General features: G+C 48.1%; 1 protein-coding gene across 1 annotated transcript; it reads left to right on the top strand.

Annotated features, from left to right (window-relative positions):
- The first annotated feature begins 11,215 nt into the window (after positions 1-11,215).
- On the top strand, positions 11,216-19,090 carry LOC123233104 (heat shock 70 kDa protein 12B-like). Its single transcript, XM_044659272.1, has 5 exons — positions 11,216-11,363; positions 12,922-13,026; positions 13,818-14,076; positions 14,713-14,816; positions 16,049-19,090. Exons 1-5 carry the CDS (start codon positions 11,216-11,218, stop codon positions 16,687-16,689), a joined length of 1,257 nt encoding a protein of 418 aa, XP_044515207.1. The 3' UTR covers positions 16,690-19,090.
- The last annotated feature ends 829 nt before the right edge of the window (positions 19,091-19,919 follow it).

The following is a 19,919-nucleotide window of genomic DNA, read 5'->3' as shown; positions in this document are numbered from 1 at the left end:
GATAGATAGATAGATAGATAGATAGATAGATAGATAGATAGATAGATAGATGGATGAGAGAGATGAATTGATAAATAGGTGATAAGTGGGTAGATAGATGATTGGTTAGATGATAGATCAATAGACAGATGGACAGATAGATAGATGGATGATAGACAGACTTGGAGGAAGAGGAGAGAGATGGATATAGAGAGAGGGACAGACTAGAGAGAAAGATGGATAGATGAATAGATGGATATAGATAGATGGATAAATGACTAGATAGATGATAGACAAGTGGAAAGATAAAGATGAATGATGGATAGGTGATGGTTAAATGGATAGATATAGATGGATGGATAAATGAGAAATAGATGAATAGATAGATAAAGAGCAGATGGATTGGTAGATGGACAGATGAAAGAGAGAGAAAAGAAGGAATGAAAGATAGAAAAAGAAAGCAAGAGAGTAGACAGGTAAGTAGATAGATATATACATACATACATGCATACATAGATATGTACACAGACAGATACATAGGCACATGTGTAGATAGATAGATACATATGTAGATAGATATTTACATAGATACGTACATAGATACCTAGATACATAGGTAGATACATACCTGCATAGATACATACATAGATACATATATAGATACATGTGTACAGAGATAAATACAGAGATACAGAGAGGAAAACACATAAAAGGGGTCTAGAAGGAAGGGAGAAAGAGAGGACCAAAGTAGAGAAGTCCATAGTCGGGAGGCCTGAGAAGTGGGTTTGGATAGCCTGGGCACTTCCTTAAATGTTTAGGAGGAAGGGGACACTAATGGATAAGTGGACCTTGTCATATCAGGAAAAGGAAGTAGAAAAAAGAACTTAGTGGGAGAGGATGAGGCCATTGATAGTCATTTTGATGTATTTGAAGGGCTGCCATCTGAAAGCGGGACAAGACTTCAATTCACCTAACCTCTCTGCCTCAGTTTCTCCACATGTAAAATGAGGTGGTTGAACTTGATAGCCTTTAAGGACCCTTCAAAAACTCAGATTCTGTGATTCTGGGAAACTACAATCCCTCTCCTGATCTGATGGGGAAGATAGGAATGACCCAGATGTCCAGATGAGCATCAGTGGAGATAATATCGAATTGTTTTTTATTACAGAGCCTAAGTATCATGGAGGGGAATAGTCATGAGAGGATTTCAGGACAAAGTTGGGACATCCTTCCTTGCACTATTCCATTCCCAAGAAGTCACCCCTAAGGGCTAAGTGTCTGAGAAATGGCCAGCCCACCCCCACCCCCAGAAGCCTTGCACATCATAAAGAGTGATGGATTTGGAGGCAGAGGAGCTGAGTTCAAATCCAGGCTCTTCCACTTACTATCTATGTGACCTTAGAAAAATCACTTGGCTTCTGCCTCAGTTTTTCTCATTTGTAAAACAGGGAGGTTGAATTATAGGCCTCTGTAGTCCCTTCCAGCTCTAAATTTCTGATCCTATGACTCCCTCCCCATAGCATAAGAGCCAATGAGGATCTTGCCCAGGATTCTGTTCAAATCTAGAAGGGCTTAACTCCATGTCTCCTTCCTGTGCAGCTGGTTCTGTAACTGAGACGTGTAGGAAAAAACAGGAAAAAGAGAAGCTACAGAACTGGCCCACAGGCAACTTCCAGTCTAGTGAAGAGAGAGGACACAGGAACATTTAGAGAGCCTTCCAAGGAGATTGCCAGAATAGACATGCTAGTGAGGAATCAGGATGGGAAGGAATCCGTGAGAGCTGGAAGAGTTAGGAAATGCTTTCTGCAGGTGAGGAAGCCTGAGCTGAGCCTGGAAAGATTCTGAAGAAAAAAAGGGGAGGACACTCCAGGCATGGGGTACAGCCTAAGCAAATATGTGGAGGAGAGAATAAGCATGCTTTTTTAAAGGGCAGCAGAGAAAAGACTCACCAGTCTGGAGTAGACATGGGCTTTAGTGGCCCTCTGATCCATGCCATACCTTGCAATGTGACTTGATCAGGGCCAGCGGAACTTTGCTCAAAGATTCCTAATGAAGAGGACCCCACTGGGATTCAACAATACAGTTCAACAAGCATTTATTAAGGACCTACTGTGTGCCTGGCACAAAGTTAAACACTTAATAAATGTTGATTGATTGACTAATTGCCAGACACTGGGCAAGGGGCACAAAGTCAAAAATAAGGCGCTTCCTCTTATTTGACACCCTGAGATAATCCATTTCTAGCTTGGTAGTTGGGGTCCTAGAAGGCCAGGATACTAACAGGAAGAAGTTTGCACTTGATCCTATAAGCAATTGAATTCTCCATCCTTTATAAAACTTCCAAACTCTTGAAGGTTTTTGATCAAGGGTGAGATGTGCAAAGGGAGTCTAGAAAATACTCACTTGAGATGGAGGGGGGAGACCTCGAGGCAGGAAGCCACAGCCCACATCATCTAGGGAGAAAGTGACCAAGTCCTGGCCAGCTGGACCGGGATGGTGGGCGGCAGTGGAAATGGAGACGAGGAAATGGTGGTTTTGTGGGGAGAATGGACAGAATCCAGTGACTGACAAAATCAAGGGGAAAAGATGATCTCAGGGGTAAAGCCTGGCATCCCCAAAGGAAGGAAGCTTCATTAGGCTTGGCGACTGGCATTTCTAGATGTTTGCCCTGGAAGGGGCCCCTGAGGTCATCTAATCTAACCCTTTTATTCTGCAAAAGCTGAAGCCACTTTCCACAGAAAAACAGAGAAAGGGAGGTGAGCTGCCCAAAGTCACACGGGTCATGACAGAAGCAAGATTTGAATCCAGATTCATTGACTTCAAATCCAAAGCTATTTGTGATCCTGCTGCTGGGATAATGCGGGGCAGCTAGATGGCACAGTGGATAGAGCACCAGGCCTGGCGTCAGGAGGCCTTGAGTTCAAATTTGGCATCAGATACTTTCTAACTGTGTGACTCTGAGGTGAGTCATTTAACTGTTTGCCTCAGTTTCCTCATCTATAAAAATGGCAAAGCACTCCAGTATATTTGCCAAGAAAACCACAAATGGAGCCACAAATGAATGAACAACAACTCTTTGTAAACACTGTCACATCTGACCCTCACAAAAACCCTGTGAGGTAGGTAACCCAGTTATTATTATCCCCCTTTGACAGAGGGGAAAATTGAGACTTAATGACACTGGGCAAGTCATACAGGCTCTCCGAGCCTCAGTTTCCTTGTCTGCCAAATGGAGATGGCTTCTTGTCTGACCTGCCCCAGAGGGCTGTGGCCAGGATCCAGGGAGATAATCTATAGAGAGAGCTCTCTACCCAGCAAAGTGCTATGTCCATATTAGATCTGATGATGACTGTTATTAGAACAGTCAAGTGGCAGGGCTGGGAAGCCAGCTGTTGACCCCCAAGTCCAGCACTCTTTCCCCTAGGAGCCAGCACAGGGCCACTAGGGTTTGGGGAGGGGCGCAGCCTCCTGGGATGGCCTGAGCCCTCCCCCAACTCCACCTGTTTGGATTCTGGGTGTGGGGATCCCCAGGGGAGGGAGAGGGCAGGGACCATTTCCGGACATATCTAAAACCGAGCAAAACTTCACCCCCAGAGGTTCCAATCCGTGGCAGACATTTCCATTGCCTCTCCCCAATCCTGGCGGCTCTGGGTTTTTTTTTTTAACCCTTTCCCATGATCCCCCAGCTCACTGGATGGAGGTTTGGGAAGGGAGTAAGACTGGGTCTGGTTTCATGTCCCACCTCTGCCCCTAACAAGCTGAAGGACCCTCAGCAACTTATTTCAGTTCCCTTCCTGTGAAACCTAGGAGCCTGGAAAGAATCCCCAAAGTCCTTTGCCCTAAGCTTTTGCCTTCTCTGTCCAGGATGCTGCTGGTTGTCCTGGTGAGCAGCTCAGGTCCTCTGCTCCCCCTGCTGGCCATACTGGGTAATGCCTACCAAGCTGACTTCATAGTCCTAAAAATATAACTCCTCAGAGAATGGAGAATCAGCCTCCAGGCCCAGAAGGCCTGGGTTCAAACCCAGATTCTGGTGTATTCTGGGACTGTGTGACCCTGCGCAAATTACAGGGCCCCAGGAAGCTCTCTAGAACAAGATTCTTAAGTGGGAGCCATGGATACATTTCCAAAGCTTGGATGGGAAGAAAATGACCTCATTTTCATTACCTCTTGGTTTCCTCTGCAGTCCTGTAGGTTTTCCTTCAGGCTTATAAGCCCTCCATAGCCTGATCCTTTCCAGCCTTCTCACACCTCATACCCCACCACGTGCTAACCAGTGGCTCTGGCCTCAAGCAAGACCTGCCATCTCCCAGCTCTTGCTGGGGTCACTGGCTGTCCCCCAAGCCTCCAACTCTCTCTCCTTCCTCCTCTCTGCCTCCTGCCCTCCTTCCTTGGCTTCCTGCAAATCTCAATTTAAGCTCTACTTTCTTCAAGAAGTCTTTACTGATCCCCCCTCAATGAGAGTGCTTTCCCTCTCTTGATTCCATCCCATTTGTTCAGATTCTATTTGGTTTGTATAGGGAAATTCCTGAATGGGGACTCCCTAGACCAGTGAAATCTTTGCTCCAGACAGTCTATCATCTCATCTATTTACTTATCTACCTTATCTACCTGTATGTCTACCTGCCTATCACCTGTCTATGTAGTGTTCATTTTTCAATCATGTCTGATTCTTCATGACCCCTTTTGTGGTTTTCTTGGCAACGATATTGGATTGGTTGGCTATTTCTTTTTCCAGCTCATTTTACAGATGAAGAAACTGAGGCAAACAAGGTGAAGTGACTTGCCTGAAGTCATACAGCTATGTAGTATCTGAGGTCAGATTTTATGACCTCCTTTAGGGTTTTCTTGGCAGAGACTCTGCAGTGGTTTGCCATTTCCTTATCTAGCTCATTTTATAGATAAGGAAACTGAGGAAAATAAGATGAAGTGACTTGCCCAAGATCATACAGCTAGGTAGTATCTGAGGTCAGATTTTGTGACCCTATTTGGGGTTTTCTTGGCAAAGACCCTGGAATGTTTTACCATTTCTTTCACCAGCTCATTTTACAGATGAGAAAACTGAGGCAAAAAAGGTCATAACTTGCCCAGGGTGACATATCTAGCCAAGTGTCTGAGGCCAGAGTTGAACTCATGAAAATGAATCTTCCTGATTCTAGGCCTAAAGCCTCTATTCACTGCACCACCTAGCTGCCCCCCATCTAGCCACCCATCCATCCACCCACTCATTTATCCACCCATCCATCCATCCATCGATCTCTCCATCCACTGTAATAATATTTTGCACAGCAATATGGAAAGCAAGATGATGGACAGTTACCTGATTAGAACATAGAATTAACAGAGCCTGGCAGAAGGTGCCATGTGCCAGGACAGTTGAAGCTCAGGTATATAAGGAAGGATTTGAACTGGGAGAGGATCTCAATCTGAGATTTTGGGGAAATGGGAGGTTGTGGTAAGGTAGTCCATAGGTCAACGTGAGTTACCAACAACCTGCACTAACCAATTTCATAGTCCCAGATTCTGTGTTACCCTTATACTGAATAATCTGGTCCTGATTTATTCACTAAGAAGCAACAACATTTAGCAGCAAAGTAATCTGATTTAGGTTGAACTCAATCTGGCCCAGCCAGGCTGGCAACTGGCAATTAGCAACTAACAACTGACAAGCCTGACTACATCAATTCAAGTACTATCTTTATCATCATTAGCTTAGGTCAGTGATTCCCAAAGTGGGTGCCACTGCCCCCTGGTGGGTGCTGCAGCAATCGGGATGGGGGGGGGGCAGTGATAGCCACAGGTGCATTTATTTTTCCTATTAATTGCTATTAAAATTTTTTAAGCTAATTTCCAGAGGGCTAAGTAATATTTTTTCTGAAAAGGGAGTGGTAGGCCAAAAAAGTTTGGGAACCACTGGCTTAGGTTAAGGACTTTCTGTTTCCCTCCTTCCCTATCATTATCCTGCTTCCTTTCCTAAGCCTGATAACATCAAATCTTTAAACTTGCCTAGATTTGTTGTCAGCTTTATTTTAGGACTTAGTGATTATGTCCCTGGGACATTTGAGAGAAAGGAGAGTAATATCAGTTATAGCAAAATATAATTCACAGTCAACTTCAGCATTATCCTTTCTAGGCCAGAATAGTCAGTTAGAAGTAGCTATTTAATTCTAATTACAGAGTCTTCATTTGGCTGGCTATTCTGGGACACTGTTATAACTGAAGTTGGGTTTGACAGATTCACAACAACTATTTCTATGGAGTACTTTGTGTTTCACTGTCACAATGTAAGTGTTACACTCAGGTATCATCCACAAACTCAGCTTCAGCTTCTCATAACGCCAGGATCTTTATAACAGTTTTTGGTGAGTTCAAAGGGAACCGGACCTTAAAAAGAAAAACAAACAAAGATGGCACTTGCCAGGATGACTTTTATTACTACAAGTTTCTGCCTCATGATCTACATAGTCTGACAAGGAGCTTACCAATTGTGGTTTCAAACCTTGCCAGGATACTTTTTGAAGGTGTTACTTATATATGACTCTTATAAATGGCTTTCAGTCAGCCTAGCTGAATTCATCTCTTTCATTCCTACCATGGGTGCAATAGTAGTTTCAATCTGTCAAGGCTTGTGGGTATTAAAGAAAATGATGGAATATATTTGGGGTACTACTAAGCAAATGAAGACTTGGTCCAGGCACTCAAAGAACAAATCAAACAATTGTTAGAAATAAATAAGAAGATCAGAGAGGGTCAAAACTTAGATAATCATACTATTATGCAGCTGGAATTTATAGAGAAAGAACAGACTGCAACAGCTACTAGTTCTACCAATGATAACAAGACTGAATCTAAAGATGATATAGCCACCACCATATCTTTGTTTCTCATAATTGATCACACTATTTTGCAACCAGAAGGAGGAATTGTACACCCAAAGTCATATAAAGCCTTTACTGCACAAGACCTTGAGGTGCTACAGTGTAGGTTCCCTAAATATTACCTATCCCCACACAAGTCTATAAAGGAATTAAAAAGAGTTTTCAAACTTTTTAATCCCAGTTTCCAGGATGTGGAATTTCTGCTTGGGGAATTTTACACACCCTCAGAAAAAAACAAAATTCCTAAAGGAAACAAGGACCAATGAAAACTTAACATTGTGACCTATGGTTCATGAAGATCTAGAAGTGTCATCCTATGCAAATATGAGATACCTACTAAGGCGTTGAACTGATCTTTGGGAGGCAATGCAAAGAGGCTCAATTCATGGAATAAATTCAAAAAGCTGAGGCAGGCTGAGGACCAGTATCCAAGTCTTTACCTGGATAGGCTTGTGGAGTCAGCCAAAAATTTACTAGGATTTCAGGATAACCAGGCACCTGACGCACTGCAACACATCTGCAGGCAGTTCATAAAAGGAGCTGCCATACCAATCCAAAATTACTTCCAGAAAAACTGCCCTCAATGGAAAACTTTATCAATTGAAGACATAAGACAACACGCTAGCTATATCCACAATTCCTGAGCAAAAGAACTTAGAGTAGCCAGGGAATCTGATACAGAAAAGGATACAACTATAGCAGATTTAAAGAGGCAGCTCAAGGAATCTAGGAAGGAAAAAGAAAGAGAAGAAATTAAAAACCTAGCATTGCAAGCAAGTAGGAGTCGGAGTCAATTCAGACAGTCCAATGGTTACAACAGCAAGAGAAATCGCAATACAGTATGGACTTGCTACCTTTGTGGGTGCCAGGGCCATATTGTAGATTCAAGAAGCAGATAAACTTTAACAAATCCTACAACAGTGATAATCAGGACAGGACTAGAAAGACTTATTACAATTACAAGTGGTCTAACAAGGTAAACCAACGTGAAGAAAATAAATCCCATGACAAGTGCTGTGAGCATAAATGCAAAAAATACAGCCAAACACCTTCTCTGGATGACATGGAAAGTTACCTAAAATTAGGAGAGAAACCCAAAAATATATGAACCGAAGGCCTGGGAACAATAAAATATAATAAGGGTGGTGACTGCAAAAAGGCAAACGATATAGAAAGCACATTGCTTAGGCTGGGTATTAATAAGAGTGAATTTACTGTATTAGATACAAGGGGAAGAGAACAGACTGCTACAGAAAGAGAAGAGTTGCAGGACATCTTACAAATGAGAAAAGATGTCTATGGGACATCAAGCAATGAGCTTGAAGAAAGTCAGTTAGCATATTCCTCACTGGGTAGTTTGGATATGCAACAGAAGGACTATGGGACACAGCTTCAACTCTTGGGTTACATGTGTTGCAAGTGTGTTAACACAATGTAAATCCCTTTCTCTTTCTTTATTCAAGATTGCTTTTTGATTACAGCTTGAAATAAAGTCTTGAAGCTGCGGTTTTTCTACCATCAAGCCAGATAGTAATGCTTTATCTTTTTGCAAGCCATTACTGATCCTTCCTACAAAGTCCTTCTGTTGCAACACCCCATGTAAATGCAGTAAATGAACACAGTATCCAAAGTGCAGAGAAGAAATGTCTCCAAGATTCTAAGGGAACCTTTGTATTCCTTCAACTTGAAACAGAGATACATGAGAACATACATACAAATAAAAGTTACCTAGTTTCGAGTCTAAATCCATAAGCTGAAGGGTATAAGCCGCAGTCTTGTGTGAAGAAGGATATTCATGAGACCAAATTAACATCTAATTAGTTAACCAACAAAGTTAACAAGATTTAATCACTCAGAGAGAGTTCCAGTGAATTGCCTGAAGTTTCACAGACATGTGAAGGGGAGATTAACTGTCAGCAAGTCTTAGAGATAGGAAAACTTGAATCTGAGGCAGTGAATGGTGAAAACTCTATCCACATACCAGAATCAGAAGCTGCCAAAGAGATAGTATATACTTCTCTAGACTTAGAAAGAACAGCTGATAAGTTAACTGACAGTTTCATTCTACCTTCAAGAGGAGATCTGCCAGACTCTCAACATTCCGTGAGCTTAGGCAGTCACCATGGCAATTCAGAATCCTAAGAGTGGGACTAGAGCAGACTGTCAGCACTCCTGTGACACAGTCCAGCAGGATGATACCACAGACATGATTTTTAAAAATCATAATGACATTTCTGCACTGACTGCACAACTTGCCATGTGGAGAGAGTGAATAGACATCTCAAAATTCTGACTGGAAAACTCTGTGCCAAAACACACTTGAAATGGCCAGATATTTTACCAATGGCTTTATTTCACATCAGGAGCCAACCAAATAGTTTCATTCATTTATCACCTTTTGAGTTACTATATGGTCAACTACCTTGGCATGGCAAGGCACCTCAAGAGACAAACTATCTATCATATCTGGGAGTGGAGTGTAAACTCTATGAATACATCAAGCTGTTAAAAAGAAAGGCTAGATGAGTTACACTGATTAGCCTTGATCCAGCAAAGAATACCACTTGATTTTAGCTTATTTACCAGAAAATCAATCATGGAGCCTAAGTGGAATGGACCTTATGATATCATGTTGGTGACCCCTACAACAGTCAAAATCAAAAGCAGAGATCCTTGGTTCCATGTCACACACATTAAGTTATCCAAAGAATTGCCTCAGCAAACAGACCCAGCCATAGAACAGCAGCAGTCAAAAGATCAAAGTGCAGTAGAGCAAAGAAGCAATACTGATGAGTAAACATAGAGGCAGCAAGTGAAATAGCAGACTACAACAGCATTTGTAATAGCTTTTCCAAAAAAATCAAAAAAATTTTTGTGGCCACACAAAAATTTTTAATACAACACAACACAATGCAACACAATCACATATGACAGTTCCAGAAGAAAGAATGGGGACAAGCTCTACAACAGTCAAGCTAGACGATAGTCAAGACAAGAAAATCAGCACAGATGGAAGCCAGAAGAGACACCAGGACATCACAAGGACATCACAAAGGACAATGCAGAGGACTGCACAAAGAACTGTGAACAACATCTATGTGAATTGGACAGCATCACCACAGAAGTATGATAACATCATGATCAACTGTGGAAGATTAGATTTGAAGTTTACAAGGTTAACACGTTCATACAACAATCAGGTCATAAACTCATCTACCCACCCATCCAGCCATCCATCCACCCATCTATCCAGCTCTCTATCTCTACATATATACACACATGTATGGATTCTATAAAAGTCCTATTTATGGAGCTCTTTCCTTAGAACATCCCCTGAAGTTGGATCCCTGGGCCTGAGGGCAGCCTTTGGGTATTGGTCCTGTCCCCAACCTGGCCAAAGCAACATTTTAGGAACAGCAAAGGAAGCCCATTGTAGACTTGCTGCCTAACAGACACCAGGACCAGACATCTCAGTCGAGTTAGCAGGGGCTCTCCTTACAGGCCATCCTGTTCCCCCATTGAGGAGGAAACATGGCGAGTTTGTCTGCCTAAGAGGAAGCCCAGACTGGGAGTGAGGAGGGAAAGAGGATCACAGACTTGGAGTTGGGAGGCAGCTAGAGGGCTCAAATCCAACCCCTGTATTTTCAGTTGGGCATGTTCTTGGGAGCTGCAGGAATAGATACGCAAAGAGATTGGGCGAGCTGGGGAGGGGCAGGGCTTGGGAAGAGACGAGGTGTGAGGGGGAAAACCTTAACCAGATTGGGGGGCAGGGGGGAGGGAGCAGTCAGTATTCAGGGAAGAGATTTTGAAAACAGGCTGTCAGACTAATCTTCCCAGACCAGTCCACTCAAAGGCGAAATAGGGAGCTGTACGATTTGGGAGGCCGCTGCCCCTCAAAATATTTAACTCTGGAATCATAAGACTGTAGGGAAGTTACTGCATCTCTCTGGGCATTTTATAACCCTTTTCCATAGCCCCCCCCCCAGTTCATGCCTGCACAGTCCATTTGGAGAAGGACCCTTGGGAAGAGAGACTTCAAATCTAACCTCAGACACTTAATAGCTACATGACCCTGGGAAAGTCACTTTACCCTGTTGACCTCAGTTTCCTCATCTGTGAAATGAGGAGGTTGCATTAAATATCTCAGAGGTCCCTTTGAGCTCTAAATCAATAAGCCTCCTGTGATTTTCTCCTCCAAGATGGCTCCAGGGTCTGCTATTCCACCATTTATGTTTCATTCCTTTAACTTATGCAGGGGTCTTGTCGACTTCTTTTTTGGAAATACCATTTCCCATAAGAGAAGGAAGACATTCCCTCCTAATCCTCCACCAACAAGAATACTTCAAGATTGAGCTGAGAGGATGAGATTTGGGGGTGGGGTTAAGCCAGGGCTCCCCTTCACTTTGTGCCCCTTCATCCCAGCCAGGGAACAACTCCGAAGATCTCGACATAGCCGCACCTTCCTGGTGGAGTCAGGTGTTGGAGAGCTGTGGGCAGAGATGCAAGCAGGTAGGAGGAGGCTATCGGGGGAAGGTGCTGTGGGAGTGGGAGGAAGGGTGTACGGCTGTGGGGGGCTGTGAGGCCCCAGTGAGTGAAGACTGAAGGCTGGTCTGCTCTGGGCAAATGTGAGTGCAAGTATGAGGGGGCTCTCAAATGTGGAGGGTATTTCTGTTTAATATCAGCCATGATACCCCACCCCCATACTCCCATAGAGCCAGAGCCTTGGGCCCATGTGGTTTGGTCCTCACCTTACAACCTGCCCTTAGAAAGCTGTCAGTCTAGGCCTGTCAAAAATACACACGAACACCCACTGGCACATGGGCACATGCCAACAGACATATGTGGGCACAGAGATACTGGCTATTCAGTTCAGTGCAGTTCTACAAACATTTTTCCAAAGCACTGACTAGGTGAGAAAGACAGACCAACAGTCTTGCACTTCCATCTCTCTCCTTGACATTCCTTTGATCCCCATCCTTTATTGGACAGCCCCATCCCCTCCCAGCTCTGGGAGTCCCCTGCCCTATAGCCAGGACCACATACCTCCATCCCCTCTGGGGGAGCCACTCAGAATCCAGATTCAGCGGATGCCCAGGGCTTGCAGCCCCAGAATTCACAGGTCCAACCACTATGATCTCCAAGAAAGTGGGACGGGAGGACCCAGAGACTTGGGGCCCCCTGAGTAAGGTGGGATGGAGAGGAAGGTGACTGTCTTTCTATAGGTCAGAAAGATTGGAATGCAGACCCAGGCAGGGAGATAGGGAAATGGTTTGGTGGGAGGCAGGAGAGAAGTTTATATTGCAAAACCCTATTGGGGGCAGCTGGGTAGCTCAGTGGATTGAGAGTCAGGCCTAGAGACAGGAGGTCCTGGGTTCAAATCCTGCCTCAGACACTTCCCAGCTGTGTGACCCTGGGCAAGTCACTTGACCCCCATTGCCCACCCTTACCACTCTTCCACCTATGAGACAATACACAGAAGTTAAGGGTTTAAAAAAAAAACCCTATTGTGGGGTGGGAGGTCTTAGAAGAGAGGAAATAAGGAAGCCAGGGAACAGAGAGCAAGGGGGACCCCATGAAGGAATGTGGTTGGGATGGAGGATAGTGAAGGGGATGAAAAGGAGGAAGAGAGACTGAGAACTAGGCATTGTCTCTGATTGTCTGATTGTGAGTGAGTGAGAGAGAGAGAGAGAGAGAGAGAGAGAGAGAGAGAGAGAGAGAGAGAGAAAGTGTGTGTGTGTGTGTGTGTTGTGGTTGTTGCGTCTGTGCCTGCTCCTGTCATTTTGTAAACTTTTGTTATCTCCACGGTCCCTCTTGATTTTTCTAATTCTGTCTCTCACCCTAATTCTGTTCCTCTGATCTCTCTCATTCTAGGTTCTCAGGTCCCTCCTGGGTCTGGCCTGGGGTTGGTTCTTTTGATTTGGTTGGTTGGTTCCGTGAGGATTGGGGGGTGGAGAAACAACATGGCGCCCATGTCTGTGTGGGAATCCACAGGGATTGTTGTCCATCCATCCTGCATGGATATGGGGGCATGTTGGTGACTGTCCTGTCCTGCACACCTTTTCCACAGGTGACCGCTACATCGTGGCAGACTGTGGGGGTGGCACCGTGGACCTAACCGTGCACCAGATAGAGCAGCCCTTGGGCACCCTCAAGGAGCTCTACAAGGCCTCAGGTAGGAGGGATGGAGGGGCCGCCCCTCCTCATCCACAGCCTTCCTGCCCCTGGGACAGCCCCACTCCTGAGCATCTCTTCACTCCAGTAAGATCAGGGGCTCCTTGAGGCCAGCGACTCTGGGTCTTCCAAAAGATCAACTGAGGTCAATCAATTAACTTTTCATTATCAAGGCTTCTCCTGAGATGCCGGCCATTGACCTCCGGGAGCGGCCATCCGTTCCACTGAGGGGGGAACGGCCGAGTTATCTGATATATATGGACGTATATATAGTCGTCACGTAATATAGAATCGATAATATAGAAATGGAAGAGGCAATAATAACTCCAGCAGTGAAAGAACAGATCCAGTCCCCATCCCCATCCCCATGTAAGAAGACCCGTGTATGCATAGTTACGTGTATACACAAATACAAGGCCACTAAGGAGTTGCTACAACAGCATTTGGGGGTTTGGGAAGTTTCAGGCGTTTGAACCTCCAAGTATTGTTAAGAAATAAGGCAGTCTGCAAGGCCGAGGTAAAGCATAAGGGCGTCCTGGGCACGAGGGATGGCCAATACAAAGGCAATAGGGAGCCAGTGAAGTCTGTTGAGTAGGAGCATGGCAGGATCAGACCTGCCCTTAAGGTGGCTGAATGGAGGAATGAGAGGGGAGAGGCTTGAGGAAGGGGCTTGTGCCTCCTACATCAGACCAGAGGCTCCTGTACCCAGTGTGGCCACCATCCATCTTTCTTTCCGGGAGTCCTCAGAATTACACTGCTAACAGCCTCCTCTGTGCTTCCTTCCTCTCTCAGGGGGCCCATATGGCGCAGTTGGGGTGGACCTGGCTTTCGAACAGCTTCTGGGCAGAATCTTCAGTGATGACTTTATCACCACCTTCAAAACCAAGCGTCCGGCTGCATGGGTAGACCTGACCATTGCCTTCGAAGCCCGAAAGCGAACAGCCGGGCCCCACCGGGCCAGTCCCCTCAACATCTCCCTGCCCTTCTCCTTCATTGACTTCTACCGCAAACAGCGGGGGCACAACGTGGAGACAGCCCTGCGCAAGAGCAGGTGGGACCTGGGGAGCCCAGGGGGGTACAACAGAAGGCAGGGGATGGGGGAGAGAGATGTTCTCCTGGCTAGAGTTGGAGATGTGCTCAGAAATCATGGCAAGGAAGGAAGAGAGAGAAGAGGGAAGGAGATTCAGTTTCCATTTATGGGGATGTAGCATCAGATTGAACAATGGACTTACTCAGGAGCTGGGTTCGAATCCCATCTCTGCTATCTGTGTGACCTTGGGTAGATCACATAACCTCTCTCAGGACACTCAATTTTATCATTCTGTAAAATGAAGAAGATGGGCCAGATGGCCTCTAAGACCCCTTTCAGCTCTGGTCCTATATTTGTGCCACCCTAAGTGACAGACAGAAGGTGGTGGGCATTAGAATTGGGTGGAGGTGACTCAGACTATGGGATCATCTTTCCGGGAGCTGGTCTCTTCCCCATACATGTTCTCCCATCACATTCCCCTAGAAGCCATCTGCCTCAGAGGCAAAGGAAATGACTCGATGACATGTCTCTGGTGTCCAAAGATCAGGGTCTGGATGGGGTCCATCAGAAGGCTGGGAGCAAGAAAAGCCCCTCCCTCCCGCTCACCAGCCAAAAGGGGACAAGCTTGAGGCTCACTCTGTTGTCCTTCCCCTACAGCGTGAACTTCGTGAAGTGGTCCTCCCAAGGGATGCTGAGGATGTCCTGCGAAGCCATGAACGAACTCTTCCAGCCCACCGTGAGCCAGATCATCAGACACATTGGTGAGGGCAGGTCCTGGGACTCCAGAGAAGGGAAAGGATTGGGGAACAGGGGCCTCCAGAACTTGAACCAGAACAGGGGTTTGATCTGGCCTTGAACAAAAGTAAATCATAGTAAGGCATAATAGTACTGTCTTAAGAGTGCAGGAAACCTGGATTTCATGGCCATTTGACCTTGGGCAAGTCATTTCCCTACTCTCTGGGTCTGGTTTCCAATGATTAAAATGGATAAGGCTGATCTAGATCATCATGATGAAGGCGAAGATCCCTTCTCTGAGGTCTGAGTCTTTCTAGCCCCAAGTCTGTGCTAAGACCCCTCCAGCTTTAAATATTCTATGTTCTAAGATCCCTGCCAGATCTGACCTTATATTCTAAGGTTCTCTCCTGATCTAACATTCTAGGACTTAAGTCAGTCAGTTTTCCACTAGCATTTATTAAGCACCTTTGGTGTGCCAAGCAGTGGGTTACAAAGAGAAAAAAAAAATCTTTGCCCTCCAGGAGCTTATGATCGAATGGCCACTCTGATACTCTGTCGCAAGATCTCACTCAGCTTTAATATTCTATGTTCTAATGTTCCTTCAAGCTCCGACATTATGTTCCAAGATCCCTCCAGCTCTGCCATTCCCTGTTCTAAGATCCCTCCAGCTCTGCCATTCCCTGTTCTGATCCCTCCAGCTCTGCCATTCCCTGTTCTGATCCCTCCAGCTCTGCCATTCCGTTCTAGACTCCCTCCAGCTCTGACATTCCCTGTTCTAGACTCCTCCGGCTCTGCCATTTCCTGTTCTAGACTCCCTCCAGTGCTGACATTCTCTGTTCTGATTCCTCCTGCTCTGCCATTCCCTGTTCTAAGATCCCTCCAGCTCTGACATTCCCTGTTCTGATTCCTCCTGCTCTGCCATTCCCTGTTCTAGACTCCCTCCAGCTCTAACATTTCCTGTTCTAGACTCCCTCCAGCGCTGACATTCTACCTACTCCTTTAAAAGTGTCTTCACTTTAGCCACTTAAGCGAGAGGGAGGCCTGGAGAAGCCAGAGACAGGGGCTCACTTTTCACAAATTATCCCAAGAGTGCCAAGCAGAGGGTGATCCCAAAGTCCCCGCTCTGGAAGGCCGTTGCTGCTGCCTCTTGGATTCTGATCTCGAGCTTGCCCAGCCAGAGGGAGGGCGAGGGTTGGAATGGGGTGGCAGGAGCTCCGGGTCTCATAAGGCCTTTCACTTCCCCCTCCCTACCCCCCAGATGAGCTGCTGGCCCGCCCGGAGGTGCAGGGGGTGAAGTTTCTGTTCCTCGTGGGGGGCTTCGCGGAATCGGCTGTGCTCCAGCACACAGTGCAGGAGGCCTTTGGCGGCCGGGGCCTGAGGGTCATCATCCCTCAGGATGTGGGTCTGACCATCCTGAAGGGCGCCGTGCTGTTCGGCCTGGACCCCGGCGTGGTCCGAGTGCGCCGCTCCCCACTCACCTATGGCGTTGGGGTCCTCAACAAGTTTGTGGCCGGCCGCCACCCACCCGAGAAGCTGCTGGTCAAGGATGGCAAGAGCTGGTGTACAGACGTCTTCGAGCGATTTGTGGCAGCCGACCAGTCCGTGGCCCTGGGGGAGGTGGTCCAGCGGAGCTACTGCCCAGCCAGGCCCGGCCAGCATCGCATCCTCATTAATATTTACTGCTGTGCCGCCGAGGACGTGCAATACATCACCGACCCCGGCGTGCGCAAGTGCGGGGCCATCAGCCTCGAGCTGGCACCCACCTCTCCTGGGGCCACTCCTGCCCGCCGGGAGATCCGAGCCTCCATGCAGTTTGGGGACACGGAGATCAAGGTCACTGCTGTGGACGTCAGCACCTCCCGGACTGTGCGAGCCACCATTGACTTCCTCTCCAACTGAGGGCCCCTGGGGCAAGGCAGCCTCGCCTGGAGACCTTCTCGGGCCAGTCAGTCCATTCTCCAGGGTGGCTTCCCCTCGACATCTCCCCATCTCTCCCCTCTGCCCTCTCCCCTCTCCCCCAGGTGCCCTCGGACGATCCCTGATCCTCCTCCCAGGCTCTCAGCCCTGCTTCCATCCTCCAGATTCCCCTCCTTTCCCTCCCGCCCCGTTCGTTTCCTCCTCTGTCCAGCCCACATTCTTCCATTCCCTCTTTTGAATTCCCTGACAAACATCAGACTCCCTTATTTCCGAAATCCCTCGTACCCTCATCCCACTGCCCTGTGCTGGGGCCAGGGGTGGCGAGGGGGACGGGAGAACTTCCAGGGAGTCCAGTGCAAGGACTCCATACCAAAGACAGAGCCACCTTCCTTGGGTTCCTCTGCCACCTCTCCCTGGGCTGACCCTGCTCTCCCCGCCATCCCTCTTCAGGATGTCTACAAGGGCAGCCCCACTGGGGAGAGGGAGACCCACAGAAGGTGCCCACTGACAGACTCCAAAGGCAATTAGGGTTAGGCGGGTGAGGTGCTCCCCAGAATTGTGCCAGGAGAGCCCTGGAACTCATCCCTTGGCAGGCCAGAATGGCAATAGCTACTCCTACTGCCCATGGAAAAGGGGTGAGTGAGGGGGAGGGGGCCCGGCCACCTTAACCCCGCCACGTCCACAGAAGCCAGAAGGGGGTATCTAATCCCTTGGAACTACAGATAAGCCTGAGGCCCAGAAAGGTTGAGCCACAGGCCTTGGGGTCACCCAGCAAACCAGGGACAGACTCAAACCTACTTCTCCCACTTCACCCTCCCTAAGGAGCTCCTTCCAATGTGTCTATGAATAACTGTCTGCTTTGTCTTAGTGGGGGAATGGGTGCAGGTGGAATCGGATCCTACTTTTTGTAGCCTGGACCCTGTCCTGCCATGGACAAGAGTTGAGAATGGACCAAGGAGAGAGTCAACTCCTCCGGCTTTGGGGCAACGGCATAGCCAAGTGTCCCTGGACCAGCAGGATCTCGGGGAACCGAGAACTCCTCAGAGCACGTATCCTACTTCCTTCCCTGACTTATCAGGCGGAACCCCCAGCAGAGGCTGCACGGAGACCTCTGTGACCCCCAGAGGGCCCCCCACCCAAGCTGGGTGACGAGCCAAGGGCCGCTGGAGGCAGGCCAATGACACCGACAGGGGGCTGGGAATGTGGATGGAGACCAACAAGGGCCCTCCTCGGAGGTCCGAAGAGCGCCTCGATACTCCTGGAGTGCGTCTGGGAAGGAGAGGGACAAGGTGGGGAAGGGGCTTACGTCCAGTTCTCACGAGCAGGGTAACGTTGCTTGTCAGGAGTAGATTATTAGGGTGACAAGTTACTGGCAAGGAATAGGACTAGTTCGGTTACTAACAGGGACTAATTCTGGCCCCAGAACGACAAGAATCCCTTCATGAGAACGACGGTTCCTCAAGGTCAGCCCAACAATCCATACAGGAAGATCGAAGTGGATGACCGTCCAGACGGTGGCACGGAGTGGGAGGCAGGACCTTGGTCCATCCCTCGACGGACGGAAGCAGGTTGGGTTGCTTCTTTGGAATCGTTCTTTCACCCATCTCAGTCCGAAGACTCGACTTCTTAAGATGAATGTTCAACCTCCCAATGACGCTGACAAGCCACGGACACCAAGCGGAGGGTGTGAGTAGCTGCGTGCGCCATTTTGCCATGAAGACCTCCTGGATGACCTCCTGCAAGGACTTAAGTTTGGGGATGTTTATGAAAGGGGCGTCCCACCGGGCAGTCACGGAGCCTGAAGGAAGGCAGGCGGACGGACCGGGTAACGGCTGAACATTCAGACACAGACGTGCTTCCTCCCACATGTTGGCTGGACCTTTGGTCAGCCCATGGCAAGACACAGATGGAAATCCCACAGGGTGGAGTCATGGGTGGCCTGAGAGCTGCAACAACGCAGGGAATTGCCACGACGATGGGACCAGCTCCAAGAGCAGAGATGATGCTGGTGGCCAGAGTAACCATCAGAGCAGTCGGGTATCAGCAGGGGTAGCAATACCAGCAGGGAGACCACAGCAGTAGAGAAGCCATCCGAGGGTCCCCCTTTAGAGAGGGCCAACATAACTAACACAGAAACTTAACTGGGCCCCGGGGGGAAGGGGGTCACATTCTTGCTCCAGGACGTCGCTCAAGCAGGCCTCAGAAGAACCGACCATCTCCCTACACGAAACGTCCAAACCCTGCAGCCCTTGGGGGCTACAAGCTTCTGGGGTCCAAGCAGATCCCCATCCCCACTGCCAGACAGGGTTGGGCAATTCTCCGGGGAGGGGGCTCCATGTTTGCTGTCAGAGAAAGCCTCACTCAATAAAGCTTTCATGCCTAAGGTTATGGTCTATCAGGGAGATGAGGAGGGTGTTGGGGGGCCATTGGCAGCCCCCCAGGATTGGTCTGTCCATCTGGCATCTCCAGGCCCCGCAGCTGGAGCCCCAGCCTAGTGTTATGGGAATGGGAGGAGGGGACATTCTGGGGAGGATTTGGGGGAGAGTCCAACTAGTCATGATTCCAGATGCCTCCATCCAACGGTCCAACAAGACGGTACTGCGGGGGCTGAAATCCTCCAGGAAGGCGATTTTAATCTCAGTGATTTTTTGGGAAGGGTGGGGTGAAAAGGGGAGCCAGGAGGGAGCCAGGAAGCAGTGGCTGGGAGGCTTGGCTGAAGACCCACTTTCTAACAATTCTGAGGAGCAACAATATGGGGAAGGGCAGGAAAGGGAAGCCCTCCTTCAGCACTCACAGCCACCAATCCCCAAATCATAGGATCAGCTGGCTGGGGAGGCACATGAGCTCCTCACTTAGAACCACGAAGGACCTTGGGCCGCCATCAAGTCTTCCACTTTCACACGCACACCTTTCTACAGATAGGTAAACTGAGGCACAAGGCTGCTCCTCCCCCCCCCACCCCACCCCACACCTCCCTACCTTCAAGACTCCCAAGTCGAGCCCCTCATTCTCTGCTTCATTCTCTGGATGGGGAAGGGGCTGGGCCAAAGTCACCCAGGAAGCCCAGCTCTTTCCTCTCAAACACAAAGCGAGGATCTGATGAGAGCCGCTGCCTCCAGAAAGGCTCCTGGGGTGCCCGGGACCCCTGAGGGGCAGGAGGGCGAACCCCTCTGCCCACTCCCCTTGGACAAAATCCAGGAATCTGGGCCGTC

The sequence above is a fragment of the Gracilinanus agilis genome, chromosome 2 (genome assembly GCF_016433145.1).
Source record: "Gracilinanus agilis isolate LMUSP501 chromosome 2, AgileGrace, whole genome shotgun sequence".
Classification (NCBI taxonomy): Eukaryota; Metazoa; Chordata; class Mammalia; order Didelphimorphia; family Didelphidae; genus Gracilinanus; species Gracilinanus agilis.
Note: the sequence above shows the minus strand (reverse complement) of the source record. Positions and strands in the feature narration are given on the sequence as shown.

Excerpts from the sequence above, each read along its gene's own strand:
- LOC123233104 (XM_044659272.1), top strand. The coding sequence starts at position 11,216 with ATGAGATTTGGGGGTGGGGTTAAGCCAGGGCTCCCCTTCACTTTGTGC. Across the intron at positions 11,364-12,921 it reads GTGGGCAGAGATGCAAGCAG|GTGACCGCTACATCGTGGCA; the intron begins GTAGGAGGAGGC and ends CCTTTTCCACAG. Across the intron at positions 14,077-14,712 it reads ACAGCCCTGCGCAAGAGCAG|CGTGAACTTCGTGAAGTGGT; the intron begins GTGGGACCTGGG and ends CTTCCCCTACAG.